This window comes from Schistocerca piceifrons, chromosome 7 (assembly GCF_021461385.2).
Source record: "Schistocerca piceifrons isolate TAMUIC-IGC-003096 chromosome 7, iqSchPice1.1, whole genome shotgun sequence".
Taxonomy (NCBI): domain Eukaryota; kingdom Metazoa; phylum Arthropoda; class Insecta; order Orthoptera; family Acrididae; genus Schistocerca; species Schistocerca piceifrons.
In genome coordinates, this window is record NC_060144.1 from 439,810,877 (window position 1) to 439,833,963 (window position 23,087).

Consider the following 23,087-nt stretch of genomic DNA (forward strand, 5'->3'; position numbering starts at 1 on the left):
TTGTAACCTAATTTATTTATAGATCTTAAAATATAGGTAGACATTCTAAATTCATTGTTTCTAGTTGCCTTGGGTGTCGCTTTTATTTTTTTTATCTGCTTCTCATCCAGCGTAAAATAAGACTTGCATGTTACACTCTCATTACAGTATTAGCGACATGTTACATGACTACCCCTCACTAAATCCATTTCTCGAGGCGGCCAATCATAACTAATCCGGTTCACGAACGATGGCGATTGACTCAGGTCGAGCCCCGGTTAGGAATGAAATTGTTGACGGTTCCAAGCGACAGTCACGGTACCCTAACACACGTGCTTTGCGATTGAGGAAAGAGTGTATCCAGCATATCGTGTGCTTGTCTTGGCTTATGCAGAATTTGTCGCTTACAAGCATCATCAGCGATGACGATTTGTAACGAATGGAATAAAAAATAACTAAATTCGCTACGATCACATCTGATACTCGCATCGGTTACGACATTCACAGCAGTACGCTCCTTGGTTGTCAGGAAATGCGTGGCGTAGGTGCGCTGGAGGAGCCTAAACTCGGCCGCCAACGTTCGTGACCCCAACCAGTAAATTCATTATGTCAAATTATAATTTACGTGTTCCATCAGTATCAAATTCGATACAGACAATGAAGGATGTAACGGACAACAATGACAAAACACAAATTTTATTGTTTATCGTTGCACATGTTCTTTCTTCAAAAGTTTCAAGCTACACCTTTAACTCAGAAAAATCACATATGCCACGACACACACTGAATTTCTTCACGCCGAAACTTCAGGTGTACTGTAAACGCGGTGTGGATGGTTCAGCTACACATAATTAAGCGGTAAGTGCAAGTCCATCGCGGTTATACTGAAACACACGCCTCAGAGAGATTAGAGCCCACACAGAGGCATACCGACAATCTTTCTTTCCACGAACAATACAAGACTGGAATAGAAGGGAGAACCGATAGAGGTACTCAAGGTACCCCCCGCCACACACCGTCAGGTGGCTTGCGGAGTATGGATGCAGATGTCAACGTGTAAGCACCTAAACTACGCTGCCGACCAACTGCCTGATACAAATGTTATGGCCGGCCGAAGTGGCCGAGCGGTTCTAGGCGCTTCAGTCTGGAACCGTGCGATAGCTACGGTCGCAGGTTCGAATCCTGCTTCGGGCATGGATGTGTGTGTGTCGTCCTTAGGTTAGTTAGGCTTAAGTAGTTCTCAGTTCTAGAGGACTGATGGCCTCAGATGTCAAGTCCCATAGTGCTCAGAGCCATTTGAACCATTTGAACAAATGTTATACCCAGCGTGCGCGCAGCGCGACAGACGAGGAGAATTCCTAAAACATTGTCAGCAGAGAAAGATAACGTTTACTGCTGAATGTAGCTTAACCTATTTCGATACAGGCTTCGTCTATACGTTGCTTTGAAACCGACACCGCCATGTTGGTTGGTCCAAAACAGTAGCGGACTGCTGTTTACAATTGCTTTTCGTTCTTAATTTCTGCCTCGTGCACGCAGCAGCAGTTGTTGTAAATATGTAGTACGTGTATGTTACCGTGCTTTTGTAACACAATTTCAGCAGGGCAGTTCCATACATTTTCGTGGTCTTACATGCGTATTTGATTCAGTAATAAGGCGCATTAGACATTAATGTAGCTGTTTTATCGTTTCGAATAAACAAGAAGTATGTGATGTGATAAGACTGCTTTCATAATCCGGCATTTTACTTAATGCTGCCTGACAAAACTGATGTTCGGTCTGGGTCTTCTTCCCGAAAATGCTGGAAGCATATTTTGCTGAGTTCGGTCGGTTTCGATTTTCTCTTTCTCACGGCGTTCATACAAACAGCTTTACAATTTGAATTGATAGGAAATTTAAAATCATATGACAGGAAAGAAACCACTACAGTAAAAATAAACAGCTTACGCAAAATTCATGTGTGTAGAGGAAAATATTGACCGACCTTGAGAATGTGAGATTTCTTTACACCAATAAATGACGCAAGCTGGCATTTTTGATCGCAACACTTGCACGACTCCAGACTCAAAGGACTGGAAGCTGCTGTTTCGGGCAACTGACATGGCGGATGTCGGCTTCTGGTTTGACATGACAGCTGTCCATATTGTACCTTCATGTCGGTACTCAGTATATAGAAAAACTAAAAAATACCTTTATAAAGCCAAAACAGAGTACCTAACATGGCCTGTGAGGCTGTAGGATCCTCACATGCTTCTCGGGTGATTTCATTTTCGTTAGTGTAATCTCATTCATTTGAATTACAAGAAATACATGAGCTAATAATAAAAGTTTTAATTGTTTTTGGCTCGGCACCTGCACGCAGACTTAAACGACAAGTACCGCCAACTGGCCCTGACACCGACTCTGTGTGTTAGACTTGGTAGCCGTGTATTTTCCCGAAACTCAGAAATATGTGAATTCAAGTTTTTATGTTCGATGCCAATGAGCTACGACTTTAAAGATTAGCAAACGCAGTAGTTTTTAGTGTGTTTAAAGCACATGTCAGCATTGCTACTTGTGACTCAGGCACTCTGCGGACTGCAGATTAAGCCTGGGCCTCTGGCCTGCTTTAAATCACGCGCTTCGCTTCTTCTTGTCAACGGCGCGATGTGCTCTGCTAGAGCGAACGACGGCCGCTCCTCCAGACGACCCGAGAAGTTCCGCTCGCGACACTGAGGGTAGAGCTGAATTTACAGCTTTCAACTTTTTCTCTCCTCCAGCATTTACTTCGCGTAAGCACTGCGCATCCTATCTGGTTTAGCTGCTCGAGGGCATGACGTCATATTTGTGTTACAGAAGCAAAGGCTGACGTAATCCAAGTGAACTCACAAGAGGAAGCATACAACTTTTCGTGGGGATGCTCTGACGGGCAGTCGAGATTCATGCGGCGAAAATGCTGAATTGATTCATATGCAGGAGCAGTGTGTTGACCTCCAGCGTGGTCGGCGTTTTCTAAGGTGTGCCCAGATCATTTCAAACAAATGCCAAGATGGTCCGTTACACCCGCGCTTGATTTTCATTCCGCATTTAATTTTCAGTTGTGGTAGTGTGGGTAGGGGGGCGCGAGGAAAGGGGCGGGTGGGAGGAGAATACGAGGGGATGCTGATCAGTCGTTGGCTTTTTCCAATAAAAACTGATGTAGATTAGTTCTGATGTTTTGGCACTAAACCTTGGCGAAGCTAAAATCTTCTGGGTTATTAGGCCGCGTCACATTTCCTCTAAAATGATAGACGTTTCGACCCCTTTGCTGAGATCTTCTTCAGGATCTTCCGGTGTCCACTGCTGGTAGAACACTGCGGTCTAATAACCCAGAAGATTTAAACTTCAGTGACAACGGCCACGAAAGCCTGCAGACTTGCATTAAACCCTGTTCTTTACATTATACGTGATAGTAACTGCGCAGGTTTTTAATTTCCTATGCGGGTTTGAAGTGAACATGAAAATGGCTCACGAAAATAGAGGAAGAGAGTCGTGCTATGAAGTATTCTGTTTTTAAAGGGAACATGGCCCAATCAATTTGATATATCTGGTACACTGCGTGGTAACTGCTCTTCCTGTTCCACTGTCAAGAATTGGGCAGCAGCATTTAAAACGGGGCATTTCAGCACTGAAAATCAAGCGTCCTGGAGAGGCAACTCGAACCGGAAACCTTGGATACTGATCATTCTATAATCCTGGATGATCGGAGGATAACTGCTAAAACGATACCAGATGCCATGGGCAAATCCAGAGAATGTGTGGATCATATTATTCACGAAATTTTGGACAGGAGAGAGCTCCCAGACCAATGAGTTCCCAAATGTCTCAGTGCAGACCAAATGCGTGAACGAATTGTTGCTTCACTGTCCATTTTGGTTCAATTTCGCCGGGATTCTGTGGGATTTTTGGATCATCTCAGTGGAAGACGATTTATGTGCAGTGAAGGAGCCAGAAAGGCTGCGAATGAGTGGTCTGATGCACAATCGAAATCTTTTGAAGTGTGTTAAAGAAGCTGGAACAAAGACGCCATAAATGTGCTGAGCTCAAAGGGGAATATGTTGAGTAAATAAATTTTGTCAAACCCGTAATAGCATTTTTTCATTATAAAGCCAAGGACTTATCAGCACCCTGTCGTAAAAGATTAACACCAACAAAAGCAAAACAAGGTTAATCAAATACGGAGTCGAATTAAGTGAGGCGATACTGAGGGAATTAGATGAGTAAACGATGCACTATAAGTAATGGAAGAATTTTGATGTTTGGGCAGTAAAGTAACTGATGATGGGCGGAATATAGGGATTACTGTACGAGGGGCGTTTGAAAAGTCAGTGCAAAAATAGAAACTACTTGCGTGTTTGGGGTAAGCATTTTTTATTTTTCGACATAGTCTCCTTTTAAGACACTTCATCCAGCGTTGTTATAATTTGTTGTTCCCTTCCGAATAATAGGAATTCTCCAAGTCAGCAAAAATAGCTATTAGTTGCTGCAACCACCCCTTTGTTTGAATAAAATCTTTGTCCCGCCAGCCATTTCTTCAAATTGTGGAACAAATAGCAGTCAGAGGGAGCCAAGTCTGGAGAACTGGGGAGGGGAGGGGGGGGGGGGTGTGAAACGAGTTGGAATCCTATTTCCATTAACTTTGCGAACACAACTGCTGAGGTGTGTGCTGGTGCATTGTCGTCATGGAAAAACTTTTTTGCGGTCCAGCCGCCGGCGTTTTTCTTGCAGCTCGGTTTTCAAACGGTCCAGTAACGAAGAATAAAAGGCACCCATAATAGTTTTACTCTTTTCCAGATAGTCGGTGAAGATTATCCCTTGCGAGTACCAAAAGACAGTCGCCACAAACTTTCCGGCCGAATGAATGGTCTTCGCCTTTCTTGGTGGAGATTATCCCATGGTAACCCATTGTTTAGTTGGTGTTTGGTCTCAGGAGTATAGTAATGTATCCATGTTTCATCCACCGTGATGAAACAACGCTTAAAGTCCTGCGAATTCTTCGTGCTCAGCCGCAAACCATCCCTGCAACACTTCACACGATTCCGTTTTTGGTCAAGCTTGAGCAGTCGCGGAACCCATCTTGCGAATAGCTTTTTCATGTCCAAATGTTTATGCAAAATATTATGTACCCATTCATTGGAGATGCCCACAGCACTAGAAATCTCATGCACCTTAACTCTTCCGTCATCCGTCACCATATCATGGATTTTATCAATGATTTCTGGAGTCGTAACCTCCACAATGCGTCCACAACGTTCAGCATGACTTGTGCCCATATGGCCACCCCGAAAATTTTGAAACCACGTATAAACTGTTCTAATCGAAGGTGCAGAGTCACTGTAATGTTTATCAAGCTTCTCTGTTGTCTCCTGAGGCGTTTTGCCTTTCATAAAGTAATGTTTAATCACCACATGAAATTCTTTTTCGTCCATTTTTTGACAATCACTTGACTTCCTTGATTCACACGAATGTCAAACACAAAGAAGTAGACCAATATGGCTGAAACTTGATGTGCGTTATTTCCAAAGATGTTACTAACTAAACATGGCCTCGATACGCGCCAGTTGTGCCATCTCACGGACTTTGCACGGACTTTTCAAACGCCCCTCGTAGACTGGCAATGGCAAGAAAAAATTCTTTTTTCTGGAGATGAGAAAGTTGTTAATATCGAATAGATTTCTTAGGATGTCTTCTCTGAATGTATTTGTTTGGAGTGTAGCCTTGTATGGAAGTGAAACGTAGACAATAAACAGTTCAGAAAGGACGAGAATAGAAGCTTTTGAGATATGATGCTAGGGAAGAATGCTGAAGATTAGATGGGTGAATCATAAGAACAAAGAAGGAGGCACTGAATAGAATTAGAGAGAAAAAAAGTTTGTTGCACAACTTGACTAAAAGAAAGAACTGGTTGATAGGAGACATTTTGAGACATAAAAGGCTCATCAGTGTAGCACTGGGGGAATTGTGGGAGGTGAAAACTGTAGAGGGAGACCAAAAGGTGAATTCAGTAGGTTCGGAAGGGTGTAGGTTGCAGTAGTTATTCGGAGTTCGAGACTTGCAAAAAATACAGTACTGTGGTGAACTGCACCAAACGAGTCCTAGGAGTGAAAACCAACAACACTGAGCAAGCTGTGAAGGAAGCGAAGCAGAAATGTGGATGGGAAATTGAAGTTCAGGGAGAAGAAATAAAAACTTTGAGGTTTGCTCAGTCGCTTACGACATCATCGTCGACGGGATCTTAAACAGTAATCTACCTCTAGTGGAGTCGGTCTTGTGCAGCTTAAGAAATACTTCGTTTTTCAAGACGATCATGCGGCACGAAATAGAAATAGGCTGCATTTTCTGTACACAATATGACCTTCCCCTTTACAGGGGTGACCTAACAGAGAACTACAGTGTTTTTATCTTCCGGGGGCTCTTTGAAAAGGCTCTAGCACGCTAAACACGTCGTCAGTTCGCCATATAGCCGTTTTGTTCGCTAGACTTAAGCTCCTATATTAGTCAGTGAATGTTGGTCACTTAATGTAGCACCCACTTCGCCCACAAAAATAACACTCTTTACGAGGATAATACTTCAAATTAACAACAGCCCTGAGAAGTTAAGCGTACAGTTTGATTAAAAATAGACTTGTCGCACTATAGAACAATGAGGTAAATTCATATAGGTTTCGCAACAGTCTTCAGCCAAGATCTTGTCATGAGGAATGTTTTGGAGCAGTGTTTCGTGCCCAGTGAAAAGTCCGGAGCCTTCTAGAGAGACGCCCCAATATCTCATTGAAGGCAACGTACAACTCCAGTAGAACTGCGTAGGTGGTTTTGGGAGATTATCATATACAAAAAAAAATTGTTTGAGGCACCGCAATGGCTATCCAGGCACCTCAGGGCATACCACACGTCTCAGTATATACCTGACAGTTTTTTGGTCATTGTCGCTTGGTTTCTACTAGTGTCACTAGGCCACAGCGGATTAAAATTTTACTATCGTCTACAAAACGCGTGTTCAGTACTTTGCTTTATTTGTTTCTGTGGTGACTAGTGTCGGAGGAAACCCACTTCCCGTGATGACAGGATCTCATCTACCGCAAGTTTCCTCGAGTTGGTCTCTTCGACTGTAGAGTATCCAGAACAGAATAGAGTTGAATAATATAGACATTTGCTGTCTCTCTCCATCAACTGTAATAAAGACAACGTATCCCTGCAATGATTACTCTTCGACTGACCTACCTCAGAATTTTTTTGCGCAAGTTGCGGCGATATTGGCTGTGAATTACAAGCAATCATCGATCCATGGCAGCGATTTGTCCATACAAGTGCGATCTGCGGGCAGATCGTGACTCCTGCGATCGGTTGCTGCGATCATGTGTGCACACCTGCAATAACTGGCAGGCAGTCTCTCCAGCATTATCGCTTGTCAGTCTGCCGCTTGCTTCGTCCATGCAACACACATTCGATTTACCAAATAAATTCAACCAGTGTTTCGAACGCCACCGTGCCTTGGAGTTTTGCTATGGAAAATTAACTGCTGGTCAGCGTAAGTCGACTAATAATTAATTGTTGAAACAGCTAAAATTTATTAAGCTTGTTTTGAAACTCTGCAGTGGACTATCTTCTAAGAACGTGTACCAACCTAAATTATATGCTGTTTACCTTCCAACATTTTTGAAAGAGTCGACAATTTTGGGGATATCTTTGTTCAGTTTACTATGTACATTCATAGAAATACTCTTAGTTTCCAGATTCGTTCTTCCTGTTTTTCTTTATATGTCCCCAATAATTCTTATCATGCTGCTGGAGGAAATAACAATATTGTTCTTGAAAATACATTATGATACTCTGATTTGCAACGAAATTTGCGGGACGATTCATAACCATCTGTGTCCCTCGATGCTCATTTTGAGTGAATCCTGATACTTTCTGTAATCTAGGACTCGGTAGCATTTAATATACTTACCTAGCAAACTTTTTAGGACAGCAGTTTGCTAACAAGGGAACCTCCCCATCGCACCCCCCTCAGATTTAGTTCTAATTTGGCACAGTGGATAGGCCTTGAAAAACTGAACACAGATCAGTCGAGAAAACAGGAAGAAGTTATGTGGAACTATGGAAAAATGAGCAAAATACACAAACTGAGTAGTCCATGGGCAACATAGGCAAAATCAAAGATGGTACGCCCACAGGAAGCTCCGTGGTCCTGTGGTTAGCGTGAGCAGCTGCGAGCGAGAGGTCCTTGGTTCAAGTCTACCCTCGAGCGAAAAGTTTACTTACTTTATTTTTGCAAAGTTATGATCTGTCCGTTCGTTCATTGACGTCTCTGTTCACTGTAATAAGTTTAGTGTCTGTGTTTCGCGACCGCACCGCAAAACCGTGCGATTAGTAGACGAAAGGACGTGCCTCTCCAATGGGAACCGAAAACATTTGATCCAGGAAAACACGTCTGATATGTTCTATTCGACACTGATGACGGCATGTGCGTCACATGACAGGAATATGTTGTCGACCCACCTAACTTGCACACTTGGCGAATGGGTAAAAAGATTCTTCTACCTTGTCCGATTTAGGTTTTCTTGTGGATGTGGTAATCACTCCCAAAAAAGTGATGAAAACACAAGAGTGTGTCACATAAACTGCAACAAATGAATGCAACAGTTTCACAGTCGCACAGTTTTCTGTGTGCTCTGTCAAAACATATGTTTTTAACGTTTTCAAATTTTTCCGTGTGTAGACCGTCAAATCCTGCATATGTCCAAGCAAATCTGAACATGTCCTGGAATTCTGGAGAGCGAAATTAATTAGGTGTGAGTACCTGAACTCTGATAATTGTCTGAAAATAAAAGTTTTAACTTTTTACTGGAGGGAAGACTTGAAGTAAGGACCTCTTGTTCCGCAGCTGCTCACGCTAACCACGGGACCACGGCGCTTCCTGTGTCCATGTCATCCTTGATGTTGCCCATGGACTACTCAGTTTGTATATTTTGCTTTTTTTTCATAGTTCCACACAACTTATTCCTGTTTTATCGATTGATCTGTGTTCAGTTTTTCAAGGCCTATCCACTGTGCCAAATTATAACTAAAACTGAGGAGGGTGCGAATGGGAGGTTCCCTTGTAAGTAGAATAAGGTTGTGTTACAGAGGACATTCCGGTTATGCTTTTCATCAACGCCAGATGAGTTCTAAACTATTTTCAGTCTGTATTTCGCAATTACATTTCGAATTCTTCAATTTTTTTCTCATTTATTACTCTCATGGTTTAACTAAAAGTATGCACTAGTGGGTTTGCAGTCTCAAAGTGTACGTGCATAAAAATATCAATGGCAGCGCTGCCATTGGTAAGTTATTGAGGGAAACCAAGGCTGTATGAAATGGCAAGGAATTTAAAAGTACTGCTTTTGAGTGGGTATGCGCTAAACATTTAAATTACTTCCCCGTAGTATTACTCCATTACGTTTAGAAGTTAAAAAGTTTATTCATGAGTCTAGTTTTATATGTGACGCTGCAGGCTTTCGTGTTGTGTTCCAGTGGTAAAATCTTCTCAGGTGATCGGCCGAGCAATGGCGCGATCTTGTTGCAAACTTTCTGTGAGCCTCGTACCCTTCATCTTCGCCTGAAGATAATGGGTTCGAAACTCATCGAAACAGTGCGACAAGGTAGCCATCACATGAGAAGATTTTATCGTACGTCAAGTTGTTTCATGAGTATCTAAGTCTCCAAATGTACTACTGATAACGTACAAGATGCCTCTTGTTGCAATTGACTTATTGACATAACGCTACCGGTTTGGACATGGAAACAAATTGTCAAGTGAAAACATGTTTTGATTCAGAGTAGTGAACTATAGGAAAAGCGAAATAGGCTTCAATGAAGCTGAAATCAGTTCTTCATCCATAACTGGAATGTGCTTTTTCCTTACATTTTCACATGGAAACAGTTGCTTTCAAACGAATGAATAGGAGTCAAACGCTTCATTTGGGAAATTTGAGGTACAGTATTTCAGATGCCAGTTCATTGAGTTTCTGTGTTGATGTTAAAAAGTAATTGCTTGTTTTTGTGTCTTTAGTATGATATTAAAACAAGCATAGCAGTGTTCAATTTAAGTTGTTGGAAATTAACATTATTTTTTGCCTTGCAGGGCTGTTGGATTCAGCACATGGACTCAGCGGTTCTCCTGCGATAACGTCTACGACTCTCTCAGAAGTTGTTGTAAATCCCGGTGAAAATTATACAATAACATGCGAGGGCGATGCGTCGATAATCTGGAATTATCCCAACATTTCGGTAAGCTAAAATCTAGATTTTTAAATTTATTTTTGTTTTATTTTTTATTTTATTTTGCGCACAAACGCCCATATCGATTTAGTAGTATGTAAAGCCAAAGCTACTGTCTTTAAATCCGCATTAAGAACACTCTTGTATGCAACTGCAATTACTGAAAAGAAAAACTAAAAAAGGCATTCGAACGAATTTATCTCAGCAATAACCTTCAGAGTAATACGACCAAACAACTGTTTCCTAAATTTGCGAGGTACCATAGGCGAATTATATCACAGATAGAAGCAACAAAGGCTACGATGTTGGCAAACATGATACTTCTGAAGTTCCTGGGAATGAAACCCCCTGTATGAAGCGCACAACTACCAAGGAAGTGTGTGTTGTACTTATGGTAATGAAGGTGAATAAATTCAAAGGTGAATTAATTCTAACTGCAAGCAACAATTATGGAAGTGAACAATGGCTGATTACAGGGCACCGAAGAAGCCAAAAACAGTTATTGCCACTAGAACGATGATCACTGTGTTAATTTGCCTTTTTTTTTTTCTTCTTATTCCCCATGTTTATTCCTGGTTGCTATCTGAGGCCATCGCAGCTTGTGGTACCAATCAAAAAAATACAAAATACCCAGAGGTCACTCTTGAGACTATTTCTCGAAAAAGTTCAACAAATACGATATTGTAGTGCCTGGGTTGTTCTGAAGTACGATGGATGCGTTTTTGTCCGAAGAGAAGGGCAGTGTGGCGACTACAGTCGTTACGAAATACATCAAATGTATTCGCAGTTGTCATTCCATTATACAGCCGATGGTTGTTCATATTCCCATCTGTGGGTTAATTTCATGTGTCCAACAAACGTTTTGCTTAAAGGCAGGCTGAAGGAGATTGGCTAAGGAACTGGAAATGCTTTAAAATGACATCAAAATACATTGAATTGATTCTTTGAGCAGTCGTTATAGCTTTAGTACATTAGTTTGTACATGAGGCGCTGAGAACTATAAGGGCCTAGAGCACATAATCCTCGATTTTGAGTTTGTAGGATTTTTTCATGCTTCTGACATCTGGTGATCGTATGTTGAGTCAGTTTTATCTGTGCTGGAGGCCCATACTGTATGTATGAACGCTCACATTGATATAGATATAGAAATAAATTGCAGCATGTATGAAAGACCACCACCGGAGAACGGCTGGACCGATTTGGTTGTTTTTTTTTTTGTTTTTGTGTTGGTTGTTGTCAAAGGTTTATATGAAAAAAAATTGTGGATCTCCAACAGGAAAGTCGAAAATTAAAATCAGTTGTGAAAGATCATCACTTGAGGAGGATGGTAATGTTAGTTTTGGAATGATGATTAAAAAAACTGCGTTCAGTTTGACATAACTGATGTCGCATGCTTTCATAACAAAAAAGAGTTTGACAGTTTTGTCTGTATATAATGTATATAAATGCAAATGTAATATGTAAAGGGAAAACGTTACTGAAAGTCTCTAAAAGCCCTTGACCAATATACTACAAATTTTTACACAATGCTCTGCTGAACATTAATGCGGAAAATGCCATCCAGAGGAGGATGGGGGAGATAAGAAGAGTGACGTGGGGAAGGAACTTATACACATTGATTGGGGGGGGGGGGAGGGGGAGGAGGAGGTGGTGGTGTATGTATTTAGCAATTGTGAAGAATTGCCGGGTTTGATAATAAGTATGTATGTGTCGGAAATATGGAACTCGTGTAGTACTTATGTATGACAACAACTAACGGGTCATAAGATTCCATACAAAAATATTGTACTGTCTTATACAGGCATGCAGTCACAAACATCGATCAGAGCGAACTAACTGCAGGTCCAGAGAGATTAGTTGAGCTACCTCAGGGCAGCGATATTGTTCTGCGCAACTCAACAGGGTTATGTTCTCGTTTGTGTGTGTGTGTGTGTGTGTGTGTGTGTGTGTGTGTGTGTGTTTTTCTCAGAATTTACAGCGCTTTGAAGTTACAGGGGATGAAACCTTGCACCTAGACCACTCTATCTCCAGCAAATATGAGTTGTAACAATGACACATGCGTTGGTCTTTGTGACTTCTATTGTTTTGTGACAGGAACATATGTGTTTCACACCAACTAATGCCCTGTCAGGTACAATGTGACCCACAGTTTATCAGGGTTATGACTCCTGTTGGCTGCTGAAGGAGTGTCCTGACAGCAGATGTTTCCCCTGTAAATCAAGTGGTCTTTAGTGTTTGTGAATGCTGTTTTGAGGCATTACTATTCTCATCAATCTGTTCCTTAAGACATAATGTATAACACCTCAGAATTTGTCAATATATTCTTATTACACTGTGTGTGTATGTATTTATATTATGTATTAAGTTACTGTACATATCACTGTGATGGGATATTGCCATGTTTACAAAACATGTGCCAGTGAGTCTGGTGCCAGCTCTAACCTTCTGGTGCTAAAAGGCTATTAATTATATCTGTTTTTCTGCTTCTAGGACAGTGAACCCAACATACGTACGACTTGGAGGGATGGAAAATACATATCGTCAGTTCAGTTGACAGATATAACATATAAGGATGTTGGATATTACCGTTGTTCATTCGATAATAACAGTGAGAAAAATACATCTATATACTTGTATGTGAAAGGTGAGAAGAGAATGTCAAAGTAAAGTTGTTGGCTTATTAACTGCTTAGTTTCAGTGCATGAATACTATTACACATGTGCAGGGGCACCTACTTACAAAAAATATTGAGGGGGTTGGGGGCGGGCATACTGGGGGTCTTGCCCTGAGAAATTTTCTAAATTTTAGATGAAAAATAGTGAGTTTTTAAGCATTTTAGAGTCATATGATCAGCATTGGAACCCCAAAAATTTGACTCTTGATAACTCAACACTGCAGGAAACTCGAGAAGCCTGACACATTTTGTGGCTTTGAAAAAAGAAACAAAACATAACACACACAGTATTCTCATATAAAGCTAATTTAATGTACAATAATAATCATGCTTTTAGACTATTGCAGAACAGTGAATATATAGCTCTCACAAGACTGAAAATATATTTAAATAAATCCTAAACTATCATTAAAAGAATAAAACCTAAAATATTGCTGTCGCACAGTAATAACACTTTAAGAAGTGAAATAGCTAATTTAAGCTTGCTTTGAATAAGGCTCAGAGTTCATCAAATAAAAACAATATCTTAAAGCTAATGCTTTAATACAATTAATGCAGTTAATACAGTATGGCTAATACTTTCAGTAAAAAAGTGTGTAAATAGAGGGTTTTAATTGGGTTTTACACCCTAATAGTAATACAGTACTAAACTAGTACTAATATTTCGAAACTGAAAATTTAACATTATGTATGTATTTAATTTTCCATTTTGTAAATATTTTTAATATTGCTCTAAATGCCATTATTAGGGCTAGAGTGTCTTCAGAAAGTTGCAAATGTCGACCATCTGACTGGATTACTGAATATGAAGTTGCTGATGACTGGTCGGATATCCAATTTATCCAAAACGTCGTGGTGGGCATGAAGAACAGCCAAGTTGTTCAATTGCTTCTGTCCCATTGTTGATTGGAGATACGACCTCAGACGTCTAAGGCCGCTAAATGACCGTTCTGCTGTTGCTGTCATGATTGGAACTACATGAAGAAGCTTAATGCACTTCACTACTTCACATAACATTTCTTCAGCTTCAAGCTCTTGTGTAATGTACTTTCTTACATCATGCATGGTTTTTAAGACCAGTTGTTTTTTATAGCGATGTCGGCTAACATATTCAAGTGTAAGCACAGTTTCTCAATGTCTGCATCATTTTTGAAAAACTTAGTTGATTTTTCCAGATTTGTTTCACCTCTGTTTACTAAAAGCAAGCACTCTTACTGCAATGACCTGTGCGAGTCCGGTTGAAGCAAACCGCTCAGTAATACAAGATTGCACTGTTTCCCCAAGCTTCAATGTAAATAGCTTTGTAGAATTCCTTTGGGGTTTTGAAAGAGTGCAGTGAGCTGGCTTTGTTGTTTTCATACTTCTTTGGTATACTTAGATTCCGAGGAAGGGAAGGCTCATCAACTTGTGAAGGTTTTTCTTTTAAACACAATTCCCAAAAGTGTTCAGAACTATCACATGTTACATTGAATATACAAATCAAGCCCTCATATATTTTTCCCAGATCAACACCACTTAGGTGAGCTCCACTGCATGGCAATAAAGATGTAAAAAGAAATGACTCTTGAATTGTATCATTGACTCAAGGTATCCTGCACATTTGTAACCTGCCTCTGTTTTGTCCTCTGCAGAAAATGTTTCAAAAACTTGAGAAGTTCTTCAAAGTTTTTCTGTATTCTTAAGATACTAGCTCGCATAGTTCATAGAGTTAGGCAAAGGGGTCATAGACCAGCTTGGCCGTTGGCGCTCTCTCAGCGTACGCTTCTGAAATGTCCCATCCTTTTGTTGGATTCTGTTACGGTGTTTATCAAGTCCTTGGCTAAAGCCGTAATATCCCTCATTAGATGTAAGATGGTGGAGACTGTCTACAACTGCAAAGTCTAAACAGTGAGCAGTGCAGTGCACGTAACGTGCTTTTGGTTGTACATCCAAAACTCTTTTTTAGTCCTTTGAACTTAGCTTTCATATCTGAGGCACCATCAGAACACTGTCTTTATAAGTTATGCATTGACAAATCAAGACAAGCAAAAACATCTTTTGTAGTACTAAACAGAGTTTGTGATTCAGTGTTGGGCATCTCATATAAGCCAATAAAGTCTTCATTGATGATTGAGTAATCATCGACAGTATGAATACAAAATGACACTTGTTTGTGAATCGAAGAATCACTTGTTTTGTCAACCATAATAGAAAAATGTTCAGTCTTCTTGATTGAAGCCCATACCTTTCTCAAAACAGACTTTTCTAGTAGATCAATGATCTCATCTTGAATATGGTGGGACGTCCACTTTTTCCCTGAGCGCTAACTAATCTTTAAACTCAGGTATGTCATTCTTTGACTTCCAACAATTGAAAAAAATTTGAGTTTACATCTTCATGCTGGTCCTTGTCAGCATAGAAATTGCATGGTAGTAAAAATTGTCTCAAGAGCTAAAAGGTCTTTCTTCGTATCACTATCTAACTGTTCATTCAATTGGAAGGCCACACTTCGGTTAGTGATAGAAGTTAGTTTCAGAACACCTTTGTGCGTAAATGTATTTTCATGGAGATATAATTTTTCCAAAGCCTTTCTCCTGTTAGAAAACCCTATGGAAGTAAATGCATCTTCTTTTTTCGAAGAAGATTGTAATAGATTTTTAGCATCTGCCTCGTTGCAGGTTTTGCAAAAAAAGTTGTTCAGTAGATGCTTCATATTCTAGCTACGTATATTTGATCAACCAAGACTTCTGAAATGATCTTCCCTTACTGGATTGTCCAGGTTTCGGCTGTGAACGGTTCTCACCTGAAGGTGACAAAGCAATTCATGACACAATAATTGTTGGAGGTTGACTTGCAGTATCAACTACTTCTGAGCACACCTTTGTGGTAACAAATTTATCCATTCCAAACCTAATTCACAATGCACTAAGAGACTAAAGAAAACGAATAAAATATAGTCATATAAAATAGTCCACTAGACACTGAAGTCGGAACACTAAACACGTCTGCAGCATGCACTGAACGAAACTGTCCACATGGAATGACTGCAACAGCAGGGTGGGCTTTATATAGCTACAGCGTTATAATGTCTCGAAGCGTCAAGGCGACACGAGGCGGATTCCAGGCGCCTCTACTCCAGTCCTTTTGATGTCGCCACAGTTGCAGCACTGGCCCGCTGGCGTCAGACTTTACCCGAAGGTACGCTCACCGGGACAAATTCTAAGTGTGCTCGCAGCTCCGTACCACTATCATGATTCATACCACTCATTTTCAGTTAACCTGCTTATTACCGTAATAATTATTTGTTTTAACTCATTACTGAATATGTTTTAAATGGTAACTATAGTCAATCAAGGAAAATAAAAAATTCCAACACAATTTTGCAATTTCACAGAGCATAATATAACTAATAATTTTCTTAAATTAATGAGGGGCTCCGCCCTCCCCCACCCCCGAAACAAATTTTTGAGTAGGTTCGGGCCCCCTCAGACCCCAAGGAGTCAGCATCTGTACACATGTGGCTTGTTGTCTCTGTGAATAAGTTCCGGAGTGTAAATACAGAGATTCAATCCCTATAGTGTAGGAAAAAGGCAGATCGCTACTTACCGTAAAGAAGACATGTTAAGTTGTAAACAGGCACAATTAAGAAACACAAAGCTTTCGGTTACAGCCTTCCTCAGTAAACTAGTTATTGTTATGGGGTCATTAGTTTAAATTGCACTTTTAACTATGGTTTTAAGCATGGGAATACTAGATAAGAATTTAATCAGGCTTATTTTCTTGGGCGGGGGGAGGGGGAGGGGGTGAGGAGTTTTGATATGCCAACTGATAAAAATGGCTTCTTAAAAAATTGAATAACAGTAGGTGGCAATCTGCTCATAATGAGGTACATGGTAAATGCTTGATGCAACGTCATGTTTGACTGAAGTCGCCACAAATATAAATTTTTCTATTGTTTTGTGTTGTTTATGTGCTTGTGATTAGGATTTCACGTATTAAGAAGCAACTCTTGTGTAGTGTCTAAGCTGAAGACATTACATATCAGTTTTAAGCAGAATGAATTTGTGACCAGTTTTGAAGCTTCAAGGCTTTGTATTCATACATGTTTGAAAAATAGTCAATGTCATATCCCTTTGGCAAGTATACTGGTTTATCATAAGGCAGCATGCTCGGGTGCAATCGCTATGCATCTGACAAGTTAAGCTAAACTGCGGGTTGCAGTAAAACAATAGTTTTTACTCTCCACAATAAAATATTTATGTGGAGACATCACCACCTTTTCTATCGTTACGGAAGCAACAAGAATTCATTCAGCCCTACTACAAAATCATTTTCTACTTTTGGTCAAGCTAATTTTCTGCGCTCCCACTCATTGGTAAGCTTGTTGTTCTTACCCCCAAGTAGTATTATAGCAGGATATTGGCAGTTTATTTTGTCATTATCACAAGATTAACACTTTCACAGAAAGAAACTTACTAGTTAGTTGAGTTTTGCTTGTGTCTAACTTAAATCAGTTGTTGCAGAATATCTTTACTTTCAGCTTACTTCATTATAATTTTCTAATAATGTTGTACAATAACTGCCTAATCACTGCTTTTATCCAGTTGCACTTCATTTCTTAATTCCCATTCAAATATTTATCTCATATATTGCATCTGATGTTTTGTTCTGCATCTATTATTGTTTTGTCACTCCCTTCACTTGTGTGAAACTTTCTTTCTTCATAATAGTAAGACTAGAAAAAAGGAACCTGGCATTACAGTGATACTTAGTGCAACTACATGACATGCAAAAACTGTATCAGACCAGGACTGAAATGTGGCTCCTTGAATTTACATCCTTGCCCATCATGGAGAATCTCGTATCAGCTGCTATCCAGGCGTGTCTCATTGCCCATCATCACATATTCAGTTCTGCCAGTAACTCTTCCCTTCTTTCCAAACTAAACAGAAACTCTCCTGGATATCCTGCAGCACCTGCACTCCTTTAAGGAAAAGTTCATTTATTTTCTTCGTTATATGCATATGTTACTTTCATTAGAAATATCTGTCTGTGATGGATAATGAACTCCCACATTTAACTGTCATCTTTTGCTTTGTACTACTTAATGAGATACATGTATTATTTTGTTGCCACAGATACGAAGAACCTGCTTACATATAGTGACATAGTCTTTGCACCAATACATGGTATACAGTATCAGGACATTGTCATTCCTTGTAAACCAACACACCCTGAAGTGAAAGTGACCCTCTGCCGCAATGGTGATGAGAAAGTAAGTATTTCGTGGGTAAATGTGCAGTGTGAGTTTATTTGTGTACTTTAACTGTACAGGGTGTCCCAGGATGAAAGGTCAAAGCTAACAAGTGTGGTCAACATGGGCTCCAAAATGCGTACCTTGAGAGCTGTGACCACTTATATTCATCTTTGTTACTGTGCTACACAGCTATTGAACAAGTGCTCACAGCTCTTAAGGTATGCATTTCAGAGCCCATGGTTTGAGTGATCGTTCCTGTCATATCCTGGAATATAGGCTATTCTTTGTGGGTCATCCTGTATGCATGATTATTCATAAGTACCTCAAGATTTCAGATGATGACTGCATGTAAACTGAGAGATGCATGGAAGATACCGACATACTGGTGAATAGAGCATCTTTACAAATATTTAATTTTCATTACAGGTGTTTCAATAAGGGTCCTGTTTGTGTCAACATGTACATAAGCCATTACAGTTGCTGACACAAATTGCCTGGGAAAGTGTCTCAGCAGCTCTCTTTTGGAAACCTGTTCATTGGATTGCCTGCCTGCACATGCAAACTAATTTGATGCGACACTATGGAGCAGATGAATTGTCTACACCTTCTGACATTCTGCCTCCTAGTGCAACTAAAACACAGCACACATTAAGAAATCGAAATTTGGAGATAGGCTGTATACTGATAGTTGTCATTTTCTGCATGTGTTCTAGTTGTTGCGTAGATGTCATATGAAATTCTGAAGGTACTTGGAAATGGCCCCATATTCTGTGGATTTTTCTGTGTATGTGTTTTCAACGGTATCTTTACAGAATAATGTGTTTTCATTAAAATACTTCTGGTGAATTCATTTTCATCTGGCCTACAAACAATGATTCACAATTGCTTCTCCAAACAATGTTAAGTGGGAAGATCAGAAAGTAACACCAATAATTTTGTTACGAAAAAGTTTCCCGATAACAGAGCAAAAATGAACGTACTTCTTTCACTTACATTCCTACATAGTCAACAACATTAATACTTTTCTCCCTTTGTGGTATCAGTTTCAATATGCCCTGTTTGTAAAAGTCTGTTCAGTCAGAGTATAGTCATCTGCAGACCCTGATTTCACTTCCACATCTGTTGCAAAGCATTGGCCAATCAGTGTTTTCTTCATGGGACTAGACAGATGGTAGTCTGATGGTGCAAAGTCTGGACGGTATAGTGGTTGCTGGAACACCTCCCACCCAAATTTCTCATGAACAGGAGCAGTGACTGGGAGGAGGCTGGGGGGGGGGGGGGGGCGAGCATTGTCATGTAGAAGTTTGACACTAACAGTGTTAATGTCATGACTGCAGCATTCACAGTGATCTCATGTTCAACAAAGTCCACTAATAACACAGCGTGCATATCTCGGGACACTGTCACAAGCACTTTTGTAGTAATTAAGACCTTAGTTTCTCCTCCTGTATACAATGCTAAAGTAACACAGCCTCCCTAAGGTCCACAATGAAGGTGTTCCTCTTCGTCAGATTGTGAGTAACATTGGTGCTCTGACATATCATGTATAAAACACGTTGCTACTCTGTTGAGCCTTATAGTACTTTTGTGTGAGCATTGCATTAAGAACTCGGATTTCTGTTGTTGATAGAGGGAATGTGTTTGATTGACACTGATATTCTAGTAAGTCGTGACGTGATCTCTCTCTTCACTTGTGTTCCTTGGTCTGATTCATTACAGTTGATCGAGTTTAGTTTGGTGGTGAATTAACAAACCTGTTTCGAAATGTTTTGACTTCCACTTACTTTATATTCAGTGACCCAATAAGAGCAGACAGATGGAGTAGCAATGCGAAGCTAATTATCGCCTATTAATGCCAATTTGTTTAAATTAAAGTTTTTGAGAAATGTGCGTAAGAGCAGGCAGCTTTGAAGCCTGTGTGTTTTTTCAGATATTTAGACGGTACTCTTCTTGTTTGCTGTCGTGGCACTGAGAATGTGAAGGAGTTTCTAAAACACTTAAACACCTGAATTCAATCCACCTGAATATTCGTTTCATGATGGAGGTGGAAAAGGATGGCTGTCTTCCTTTCCTAGATGTGTTCGTCAGGAAGAAGGCGGGTGGTATGTTGGGAGCATGTCATTTATAGGAAGCCAACTGACACTGAATTGTGTCTGCATGCTGACAGTTTTCACCATCTGGGTCAAAATGAAGGGGTACTTCGTACCTTTCTTCACAGGGCCCATATCATTTAAGATCCTGTGTGTGTGTGCAACTCAGTTAGCCTGTCATGAAGTCATCTTTCGTCAAAATGGATATAGTTAACAGGGTTGGTCGTATTTTGTGGAAATACGATATGAAGTATGTTTTTTGACCACCATCTAAGATCAGGGTCCTTTTAGGGTTCATAAACGATGATCTTGGTGTGTGTGAGGTGGGTGTTTATGTATTCCTTGCAGTTGTGGCCTGTCACATATTGCTCAGACTATCAGGACTGTGGAGGAACAGTGTACTGAGAATAAGCGGGACACACACACAACAGCTGAGCAAATCTGTCATTGCGGAACATTGTCTTGGCACTGGTCATCCTATAGAATATAACAACACGGAGATTCTGGCATGCACTTCCAGCTGTTGGGAGAGAGTTGTTATGGAAGCTGTTGAAATTAAATTAGAAGTAACTTTATAGATAGAGGTGGTGGTTTTTGTTTAAATTGTTGCACTCACTTGTCAAAAAACAAATGGACAGAGTTTATGCTACCTCATTTGTTGATTATTTCATTATTGATTTACTTCTGTGTGTGTGTGTGTGTGTGTGTGTGTGTGTGTGTGTGTGTGTGTGTGTGTGTGTAGGGGGGGGGGGGGGGAGAGAGAGAGAGAGAGAGAGAGAGAGAGAGAGAGAGAGAGAGAGAGAGAGAGAGAGAGAGAGAGAGCAGTGCAGTGTGTGCTCATGAAAAAGTTCGCAGTTGCACACGCTGGTTCTTCAAAGTTGCTGTATCAGTGACTTCAACATTTTGCCAGGTTGTAGATGTTATTGGCCACCTGGAGGGTGGTGAATTACTAATGTTCACATGGCCCTCTTGGAAGACTGCGTATCACTAGAAGACATTGTTATGGTCCACACTGTCGTCCCCATACGTACTGTGCATGTTGCTGTGAAATTTGCTTGGTTTTTACCCTTTGACCCACAAATATCTGGAACTACACCTCGCTGCTCTTCACAGTTTGACAACAGTACCACAAGTGCCGTTTTTGGTCTGTAGTTCAGACTTACCTCATTAGAGCTGCACATCAAATCAAAATGCCTTTCATAGTGCAAACTTCAAACTTTTGTTGTGAAATTTCAACTTTCTAGCTATAATATCAGATGAGAAAAAAATCATTGTGCATAACTTTCTAATCCTGCTCTGTAAATAGACAATACAACACTCGAACACCCAGATTCAGTTAAATAAATGAATGATTTTTCACTATTATTTCATAATTGGTCCATCATGAAAATCAAGAGATCATTTAAAACAGAAGGTTGAAAAGTATGCAGATTTATGTTAAATCCAATCATTTACATAAACAATTCCTTCCCTTCCCTTGCCTTTCCCCAATTCTGATATCCAATCTCCACATGCCCTAGTTCACACAATCTATGCCTATGCTCCTCTGGAGATGGATCTCTCTCTCTCTCTCTCTCTCTCTCTCTCTCTCTCTCTCTCTCTCTCTCTCTCTCTCTCTCTCTCTCATGATACTTCATAACCCTGTCTTCAGCTTCCTCAACTCATCATCAAACCATTTCTTCCTGCCGAAACCATTTCTTCCTGCCTTTCTTTATTCTCTGTAGCTTATTACTTGTAGCTGTGAGAATGACTTCTTTTTATTCTATTCCAGTACTCATTATTGGTCGTCTTGTGGTTTTTTCCCATATTACTTAATATATCTAAGTCAGTTGGAAACTTCAGCTTTGTATTTAATATTTTTCTGTCCCTGTTCCATTTTCCAGTTCAGTCAGTCATGTGCCCAAGTCTGATTTTTATGTTTTAGCCGTGTCTTCAATCTGATTTTCATTTAATCAAAGGACTATTGTTACATCTGGTTTGTATTTTTGAATTCTGTGATCAAATTTTGGCATTAATTTTGCATTAATGTGCGTATACACCAGTTATCCACTTTTATAATTCTGCTTTGTCTATTAAATATACGTTGCTAGAGGCTATTATCTTTGAGTGTAAATCAAGGGGAAAAAATGTGAACTGATTGTAGTCATCTAATTTTGAGAAGATAAACATGTGGTAGAATAAATTCATACTTTGTGGTCTCATCATAGTGTGTAGTCACAGCTATCAACTCCAAAGACCACATCTTCCAAATCACCCCATCTGTCTTCTGTATGAGGAAAATCCATGCACAACATTTGTGGATTTGAATAGTACTTGATCTCAAAATTGCTGGATTACATGTTTCTGGTGGCACTGGACAAAAGACAATGAATTTGACAGCAAGCTACGACAAAATGACTGTAGCAGATGGTAGATATGCCATGACTGACTCACATAGATATTTACGTACGGACAACTGTTGCTTTGTGCATGGTGCCTATATAAAGATGCACTGGTTGGAGAAATTAAGGAATCGTAAAATATATGACTATTATATCTTAGATATTAACTTGAAAGGGTGAAGGAAAAAGACACAATGGGCACTGAAGTAATTTTGTTGAACTGAAATCTATATAATTAGAAAATGGCAAAATAATAGGTACTGCGTTATTAGAGGGAAGTTCTAATATGCACAAAGATTTTCATAGTTTGCCAAGAATTTTGAAAAAAGTGAAATTTTCTATTTGGAATAAGTAATTAACTAATTATCCATGTGAAAGTATACCTTTTTGGGAACAGAAAAATGGGGATTACAAAATAACAACATTCGTTTTAGGAAAGAATTACTTTA

General features: G+C 39.9%; 1 protein-coding gene across 2 annotated transcripts in view; it reads left to right on the forward strand.

Moving 5' to 3' along the window:
- Positions 1 to 23,087, forward strand: part of LOC124805178 (vascular endothelial growth factor receptor kdr-like) — a 511,639-nt gene that overhangs the window by 348,262 nt on the left and 140,290 nt on the right. The window contains exons 2-4 of one of the 2 annotated variants that reach the window (XM_047265666.1): positions 10,121 to 10,266; positions 12,748 to 12,901; positions 18,049 to 18,185. The exons of the other annotated variant lie outside the window; for it this stretch is intronic. Coding sequence (XP_047121622.1) covers positions 10,121 to 10,266; positions 12,748 to 12,901; positions 18,049 to 18,185 — 437 coding nt within the window. The remainder of the gene's footprint in view (positions 1 to 10,120; positions 10,267 to 12,747; positions 12,902 to 18,048; positions 18,186 to 23,087) is intronic. 2 annotated transcript variants of the gene reach the window in all.